General features: G+C 42.2%; 1 protein-coding gene across 1 annotated transcript in view; it reads left to right on the forward strand.

The window, feature by feature from the left end:
- sdk2a (sidekick cell adhesion molecule 2a) overlaps positions 1–7,016 on the forward strand; it is a 30,095-nt gene extending 23,079 nt beyond the window's left edge. Inside the window, exons 41-44 of the mRNA XM_030790275.1 lie at positions 640–780; positions 2,097–2,241; positions 4,865–4,994; positions 6,615–7,016. Coding sequence (XP_030646135.1) covers positions 640–780; positions 2,097–2,241; positions 4,865–4,994; positions 6,615–7,016 — 818 coding nt within the window. The remainder of the gene's footprint in view (positions 1–639; positions 781–2,096; positions 2,242–4,864; positions 4,995–6,614) is intronic.
- Positions 7,017–9,407: the final 2,391 nt, after the last annotated feature.

A 9,407-nucleotide genomic window follows, 5' to 3' on the forward strand; every position in this document is an offset into this window, starting at 1 on the left:
TTTGCCCGGTAATCATTAGTAAGCCTAACCAACTTAAAAATGAAATGAGTCATATTTGCTTGCATCTATCTTTTAACAATATTAATTTGTTTAGCCGCGTTAGTAGTCTAGTCTATTATATGACAAACTCGATCGCCAACCTTGAGAAATCCGTCCACAACTCACAAATGCTGCACGTTTATATCATCACAGCGACAGTTGGAAAAGAAAATTTGCACAGTGAAATACAACAACAAAGCAAACAAACAATCAATTCACCCTTTTATGCTGTCGCCATCATTCCTCTTGTTTACTAAGGGCTCTAACTGAAAACTGAGTGCGTGAGACCTAGCATCACGCGATTAGCGGGCACTCGACGATCATGCAGAAAGTCGAGAACTGATGTAACTGCTCAAGTACTCGAATGCTCGAGTACTCTGTGCAACCCCTAGTATAGACAGAAATTGCACACTCAATATTCTAATACAGAGCTGCTTAATAGATGGCAAAGTTTCTACAGCAAACTTTTTTTTATTTTTTTTTTTATTTAATACAGAGCCATTGAATAAATAGATTGAGGTTCATATAGGAGAGAGGTGAAAATATAATGAGAAATGCATTATTAACGCTTATTTATCTTTTGGAAATGTGTGTTTCCAGCCCAGAAAATTTCCCCATTTTATGAAGAGTGGTGGTTCCTGGTTGTGATTGCTCTTGTGGGCCTAATCTTCATCCTTCTCCTCATCTTCATCCTCATCATCCGTGGACAGAGTAAAAAGTACACCAAGAAGACAGATTCAGGTACAGCCAAAGAAGGAAACTCATAGTTTTAAACGCCAGTGGTATGGTTTCAGTCAGCCACCATATGAAAACCATCACCACAATTAGAGCCTTAATGTTCCCCACTTATCCAGACTGCTCTTGTTTCTGTTCACTGGTCTGGCTCACACGTGTAAGGTGAGAGACAGCTAAAAAAAGCCCCCCTTCTAGTGCTAGCGTGGATTGATAGAAGAATTTGGAGAGAAAAGTGCTTTGACTGGCTTACCATGGACCAGTTACATCCTCTGTATGTGTTTATGCCAGTACTGGTCATTACCCAGAGAGTCAGCCTCTGCGAGGCACTGGTCCTGCTGCATCATGCAGGGATGACATCACTGCTCAAGTGACTGTAGATGTCATTGGGAAACTGAATGTTAGGGACCAAAAAAAAAAAAAACACCTGGCAATGCAGATTTTCTCATAACTTTTAACAGTTATGAGAACAGTAAAGACTCCCATGTGCAAACAAAATGTACATTCCTGTGGCCAAGAAGTTAATATAAATTGATTGCAGGAACTTAACACAGCATTCATACGTTTAAGCCTGTGTGAGGGGAATGGGTTAGCACTGTCCATCCACGCACCCACCAGAACTCATAACTCTGGAGGCCACAGTGAGAGATGGACGGTGCAGGGTTCAGAGCACTGTGTGTGGGTTGCACATTGCCGCCTGTGAGCTTGGTCAGCGTCGAGAGTCGTGCCAGGGTCAGTAAACACAACTCTCGCTGGCTGAAGGAGCACAAGAGAAGTGTTTGTGTGGGACACAAAGAGCCAGTTTCAGAATCTGTGCCCCCCCCCCCCCTCCCTCTCCCTCTAGCCTTCAACCCTTCTCTTCTACTGTGATGCCTGTTTGTTTTACTGCCCTCCTGTCCCAGAAGCCTGTGGGGGTGAGATCACACTGACCAGTAAAAAGCCAAAAAGGGGGAAAGGAGAGGTCACTGCCTATCTCCCCAAAGTCACACCTCATCTCCACTCACTGTTCTACAGACAGAGAGAAAGAGTGAGAAAGAGAACGAGAGAGCAGGGGTCAAATCAACCATGCTGGTCCATTAGATTGCTTCTTTTGAAGATCATATTGGAGGTCCTAACCTTCAGTTTGGAGAGAGAGTGCAGAATGACCTGCTGAGATTCAACACAATCTGTTGTCATGGTGACATACTCAACAAAACCCGAACTGAATCCTTTACTTACAGTTGATTGTATAGTTTACAGATGTACAGTTCACTATAGATTAATGTGTGCAGTGCAAGCCATTAATGTAAGAAACCTTCATACAGCGTGTCCTTATTTTCACCCAGGTTCACACTCAAACTGCACGTCTATGCCCCTCAGCCATGGAGAGATGGTCCGACTGGACGAGGGCCGCTTCCCCGCCTTGGAACTCAATAACAGACGACTCTCGGTCAAAAATTCCTTCTGCCGTAAGAACGGCATCTACACACGGTCAGTATAAAGAGACGAAGTTAAAAATATACACGTATGATCTCATCGTTTAGGATTTTTTTATCACACTGTTTTTACATTGTTATATCAGACAAAGCTGAGGCATGCAAATAATTGAATGTGCTAGTTGAGGGTTTCAGTCCTTCTCTCTTTTCTGAGTAACATAAAATGGAGCTTCCAAGCAGGCCTCTTCAGAGGGTTCAATTTGCATGCGATGTTTTGATTTAAAAAAAAAAAACAAAACACTGGAACAGAGGAAGCTATGCAAAGTAATGTATTCTCTCTATACAGAGTTTGGGCTTGCATTCAAGTTCCTGGCATCCATTAAGTATAGTGTTCAGCAGATTGGCCAAGATTCTAAAAGCAGTGGCTTCTTTCAAATCTCCAAGAGCGATGGTGTCTGTGGAAAAAAAGCATGTCCAGTGTGTAGAAGTCGCAAGGCTCTGAAATCTGCCTCTCCTCCTGGAACTTATTGAGATTCAAAGTGCACACTGTAGAGAGCTGCAATTTATGTAAGAGGGCAAAACAAAGCATCTCTCTTTACATTCACGAGGATGTTGTTTGTCGCTTCAGACAAAGAACAGTTCTTGCTGGGAACAGACTATATTCATTATAGACATGAGGTTTCATCTTCTTCTGTAAAACTTGGAGATTAAACGACGGGGTCCTGCAGAGAGGGACACTTTGCGTGCAGTACAGTCCTGAGTTGTCAGTAGTGTTTGCGCAACCATAGATTGTGTGTGTGTGTGTGTGTGTGTGTGTGTGTGTGTGTGTGTGTGTGTGTGTGTGTGTGTGTGAACGGTGTAGATCTACACTTTGAGCTGAGGGCAGTGAACTCCATGCTGAGAAAGGGAGTCAACAGGCTGTTAGGTTGAGCTGGAGGGTTGGGTTCATTGTCAGCTTCCTGTGGTGGTGACTGGAGAGGGCATTTTGGGCCCATTAGGATGGAATGCGTTGGGGGGTCTTACCAGAGGAGGCCGTCCCTGGCTGAGGAGGCCTGGAATGGGGATCAAAGGGGCTGTAGGAGCTCCCTGTCTTTGAAGAGCTCCAAATGAATACAGTCCTACTAACGAGCTGCCGCCCAGAGAGAAAGAGATGTCTCAGAGGGATGGAGGGAGGAGAGGGGTTGGGTGTGTGATAGAGGAATGAAAGAGGAGATAGAGGAATTGAGTCAGAAAGGGAAGGGTTGAGGAGATTCGAAAAGGAGGGAAAGGAAAGAGATTAAAGAGGGGAAAGGCTCGGAGAGGGAGGAGAAAAAGGATCCAGAGCTGCTGAATAATTGAAACAGCACTCTGAGCACACCGGATTTTTGATGGGTGCTGGGGGCTGGTGAGTTGACCTGCCCCACCCCCAAAACCCTCTACCCCCCCACACCCCTCCATCCCCCCACCCTTCGCTCCTGCAAATCTATCAGCCTCCTCTGAATTTTAAACAGACATTTTATCATAACTTGCTCCTCCCCCTTATTCTCATGTGTTTTGATCAGGGGGATCCTGTTTTTGTTGGGTTAACCTTTTCATGGCCAAGGGATTTTTTCCCCACCGTGCACGTTGTCCAAGTCCTTATAAAAAGCCCACTGAGAATGAACTTGAGGTACAATCTGGGGTGCAGTTAGTTTCTTTTGTCTGGTTGCCATGGTTTTGTTATTAGCATTCTCCTATACAAAATCTCATGGAATGACTGTAGTTATGGATGTATTGGCCTCCTAAATACCTGAGCTTTTTATTTTTTTTTTAACCTCATTACCCTTCCTTCTGCCTGTTTTTCTTTCACTGTTATGGTCGTTTCAGCTTGATTTGTATGATAAGCCAAATGAAGTAAATCAGTGAAGCAAGGGCAGCTTAGGAGTCTTTAGTTCAAATGGTAATGTCTCCAGTGACCTTGGCTTCAGTCGATCAGAGCTCATTACAGTAAATCCAGTAGACCACTGTTGCCACGGAGAAAACTTTGTTTTAACAAGAAGAAGATTCGGTCAGCGAGCATCAGTCCAAGCTTCCTTTAGTTCACAGTCACAGGACTGAAAAGATGATTAATTGTCATTTTTTTCTTCTGAGCATGCTTTACTTGACTATCTGTTTGTGCCTAATGCCGTTTTGGCCGAGCCTGTGTGAGCTGTTCATTCAGTTATAATCGGGTGAGAGAACTCTTCCGTGAGGATGCGTAGTTAGAAGGTCTTATGCGCGTCTCGTGATTGCTTTGAAACCATGTGGGTCCGCCCTATCCACAAGCCAAACAGACGCTTCGGTATCTAGACCTAGATCGGACAAGAGACTCAGGAGATTAAGGGCCAATTATGAATGTATGCACAGTTCAGTATTGCCTGTCAGTTATTTTCCACCCATACTCATCACTGTATGGTACTGAGTGGCACAAGGTAACCCTCTGAAGCTGTGTCATCACGCCGCAGAATTCACCTCTGTGCTGTGTGAATGTCGCAATGAAAAAAAAAACACCTTACAAAAAAACAGCTCATTCTAATGTAAATCATCAGAGTATTTTTAGCAACAGACTGATTTAAACTTCTATTTTTGGCTATGAAATTAAAAGGAGGAGAAAGAGAATATTTACTGCGCTTATCTGTTTTGTAACCATCATTCTATTTCTTACTCTTCCCTTTTGTCAGGTCTCCACCAAGACCGAGTCCTGGCAGCCTTCACTATTCTGACGAGGACGTCAGCACTAAGTACAATGACCTGATTCCAGCTGAAAGCAGCAGCCTGACAGAAAAACCCTCTGAGGTGTCTGACTCACAGGTACGTTTTTTTTTTTTCTTCTCTTTTCTTTTTTTTTTGTCTCTTCTTTCTCTTATTTTTATGACCAATTGAATGTGCCAGCTTTTACTCTGGAATGGATACTTCAGGGTTGTTGTTGTTGTTGTTGTTGTTTTATCTTTTTCACTTTTCACAAGTTTTGTATTTGCTTTTTGAAACTTCTGACAATCTCTTTAAAAATAGCTGACATGATTTTAAGAGTCATCTGCATTTGACAAAAGGCAAAACACAACTTGAATAGAGAATAGAATTTCTTATCTCTTATGTATGAAGTGAACCCAAACTTTTAAGGTCATTTCACCACATCATTACTTTCTCATATTCTACCAAAAAAAGACTCGAGTCCACCACTCTCCTGACAAATGTCTCATTAATACCAGTTTAAGTGACCTGCCAAACTCTTGACATTGTTTTGGTCATCTCTCTGTAGTCTTTCACGTAGGAGGATGGGAACACTGAATCAAACTGATTCTCATGTCCGAGGATTACACGTAATACTTTTAACGAGAATGAATCCTCACCCAACAGGAAGTGTAGTATTAGTGTCTGATGTTGGGGTTTATGTCTCTCAGGCATATTTTTGAACAGTAGCCACACAACAAACGTGGAGACAGTCAGAGTGATACTGGTGTTTGAACTGGGAGGAGAGAGAGGATTGTCTTCTTTTCTTCCTCCACAAATTCTCGCATTCCTTCTCAGTGTGTGTGTGTCTGCATGTGTATGCGTGTGTGTGTTTGTCAGGTATCAACGCAGTGATACGATTATTACTCTGGGGTCAAATAAAGCAAACACAACTGTGAACAACCAAACATGGGAATGTCCTCCTTAGTGCACACACACTGACTGCTGATCCCACACTTGTGCAAATAAAGGAACTCCATTAGTCTAGAAAACCAACATCTGCTAAGATCTTGTATACCGTTAGAGGACAGAGGCTCTCCACATGGGTTAAAAACACAGACCAGAGCATAGTGTACATTCTTTTAAACATTTTCACATAATCTCTAATTCACCCTCAATGCAGTATGCTTTCCTTGGCTTGAATTTCAAGATTGAACTTAATAACATAATATATAATATGTTTCAGTCAGACAATAAACTTTCTTCTCGTCCATGTAGGAGACTCTTGTGTTTTCATATAAAATCTCTGCTCCACAGAGCTTTGGGTGAGGTTATGCTATCCCTTGTTTGTGTGTGTGTTTCTAGCAAGTCTAGCAGAGCTGTTCCCGAAATAAAGTTAGTCCCCCTCTAGTCGTGCGTAGCATCTAGTTGGGAAACCCAGGTTAAAGAAAAATTGGTCTGTACTCTGTCATTCATCAGTAACCCTCTCTGTAGACAACTGTCACTCCTAATTTCCCCATAAAAGTTTAGTGTCCTTGACTGTGCCATTTGGTTTTTTAATTTGAGTTTGGGGAATCGTGGGGTGAGATTCCTTTTCTTCTTCTTTAGCCCAAATGGATGTCCATTAAATTAAAAGCCTGAACATAAAAAAAAAATACAAAGGGTTTTGGCTCAGAGATGTAACTAGTTTAAAGCCCTCCAAAATTTTATGAGCTTAAACTGATAACACTATTTTTTTTTTTTATCCTTGTTTGATCACAGGGCAGCGACAGCGAATACGAGATGGATCAAAACCGACAAAAGACCCACTCCTTCGTCAACCACTACATCAGCGACCCCACCTACTACAACTCCTGGCGTCGTCAGCAGAAGGGCGTCTCCCGTCCCCCCGCGTACGGCTACTCCCAACCCGACACGGTGGCCGAGCAGGAGTCCCGGCCCCACCCGCCCCCCTTGCCCCCATTACCGCCCCTGCTGCCCCACAGTAACCCTTCCCCACAGCCCCAGGGCCAGGGAACCCTGTTCAGGCCCAAGGGCAGCCGGACTCCCACACCCTCGCTGCTGTCCTCAGAGGCCCATAGTCAGCACACCCTCTATAGACCCCCAAGCAGCTTGGGTACCTCCACCCAGACCCCTTCCACAGGGTTCTCCTCTTTCGTTTGATACAAGACTCTCATGCCAATGACAACAAGACTCAGGGTGGGACTCTACTCTTTAGTTGTTGTTGTCGTTGGTTTGTTCTTTTTTTTTTTTTCTTTCCTTTTCGATTGGTTGTTTTTTTTTTTAAAACCATTATTTTATTTAAAGATGTGTTACACATTGCTGAGCAGCTTTTCTTGCCCTCTTTGTGGGTGTGTGAGCATGTGTGTGGTGAGAGCACTGAAAAAAAAAAAAAACCAGACAATCATTCTGAACGAATGTTTGTGTTGCTTCGGCGGGTTATTAGTCATATTAACTAATCAAACAGGGAGAAATCTGTGAGGTTCATGAAAAAAAACCCTGTTTTTAAACAGACAAAAAAAATGTTATAAGACATTCATAGCTAAAGCAAATATGTATGTGGAAAAAGACTGATATCAAGAACTAGAATGTTTATCTATGATGAATGGAAGACAGCCAAGGATTGCTATTGGACCCTGCATGTACTTCCACAGATTTCCTGGGACTACCGGAATATAAGTGTACATTTCAAAATGGTTACGTGTATGTTACAAATACAGCTCCTGTCAGTGCCACAATCAAATCACAGTAGTGGCACTGAGCTGAGCTTATATTATCACAGCACTGAGAATTAGCTGTGGAAATGAGTTATGTTAAAACATTTGAGTGCAATTATAGGGACGGATCTCCTGGATTTTCCACAAATCAAACTTTCGTATAAAGGAAAGAACAGAGAGCGGAGGAGGCTCTTGTGCCATATGCAGTCATTGTGTATTGATATACCTGTTGAAACCATGTTATTTCAGTTATAAACCAGCAGTCAGCAATCAAATTTAGCCAACCCCAAACACAGTACTTACACTGTTGTAGAGGGAGAAATTTTGTGGGAGTTTCTGACACTTCAGTGAGTGTGGGTCATCATTATTTACAGCATAGTGGTATAATTGTATGTTGAGAGAGCAAGTAACTGTTAACTTGTGGAGAGAACAGGTGTTTCACAGAAGAAAGTTATTGAAGTGAAACCTGCAGTTACACCATGTGAATTTATTTCTCAACCCTCAGTTGTTGGATCAGTTACTGCATAGCCGTGACCTTTTCTTCTCATCTCTACAAGGTACGTCATGTTTCTCTGAAAATCTTCAAAAGATCTCTCAAACGTGTTGTTACTGTGAAATTTTTAAGAACCAGTGATTTTTGTTGGAAATGTGAACTTAAAAATAATTTCGTACAAAATTAACCAGCAACCATATCCCGAATCATCTCCTGGCACGACCATGAGTTTAGTTATTGCTAGAAAAACAAATACACAAATTATACATCGGGAAAGGATGTTGACCTGAATGCCGAATACTCATTGTTCTACGTGGATTTGTCACTTGGCAACCAGACTGCATGGTTTTATGGAAGAAAAGACCAGAACAGATCTGTCCTTATGTTGGTTGATTCACACGAGATTTGTCACTAAAGACTTATACAAGAGCCGTCTGTTCGTCCATATTAGCACGACAATTTCTGAATTGAGAATATCATAAACTGTTTTAAGAGAATGATAAATCATATCAACTCACAGAGACTGATAATGACATCTGCTATTCCCACTTGCATTGTATGTACTGTACTTCTCTGAATATTTAGTAGAATGTGTTTTTACAGTTCACAGTATGACACAGTGTAAACATATACCTACATGTATGACAACAGATACAGTATGTTTAATATATTTATTAAAAAAAAAAAATTTTGAGTTCTAACTTTAAAAGTGAACTGAGACAATAGTATGGCACGAGATTCATTTGAAAGGACATGAAGTTGTGATCATCGCGCCTCTCACTAATTTCTGTCTTGTTCTCTGAGGTGACTTTCATTGTACAAATCATACAGAAATTATAATGGACCTGAACATGGTACTTTTTCCAAAAAAAAGAATAAAAAAATAAATTATTTTATTTTTCAAAGGGGTATTGCTCATCTCTCGTGTCTGTCTTGGTATTAAGCGTATCGTTGCCCTCTGTACCTTTTACATCAGCCGCTCTGCCTGAGGGATCTCATTTTCTGTAATGTCAAAGTCCCATCACTCTGTCAATGTCACATCCATACAACAGAGCGACACTTGATCTTCATAAGAAGAGGGGGCTTCATTATTCTAGCTGTAGCTGAGACACGCAGAGGGGTAGAATGAGGATGTTATTGAGAGTGTGTAAAATTCATCAAGATCTCGAACAGCAGTGTTCAAAACGCCAGAGGAGGATGGGAGAGTTCGCCTGGAGATAATCCCTTTATTCCAGGCCGGAAAGCATTGATCTGAATGTCTAGGGGAAGAGGACGGGCGGGTAAGAGGGGGGGGGGGGCAGTGGAGGCATGATAGCCCCACATCTACCCCCACCCCCCAAAAAA

This window comes from Chanos chanos, chromosome 13 (assembly GCF_902362185.1).
Source record: "Chanos chanos chromosome 13, fChaCha1.1, whole genome shotgun sequence".
Classification (NCBI taxonomy): domain Eukaryota; kingdom Metazoa; phylum Chordata; class Actinopteri; order Gonorynchiformes; family Chanidae; genus Chanos; species Chanos chanos.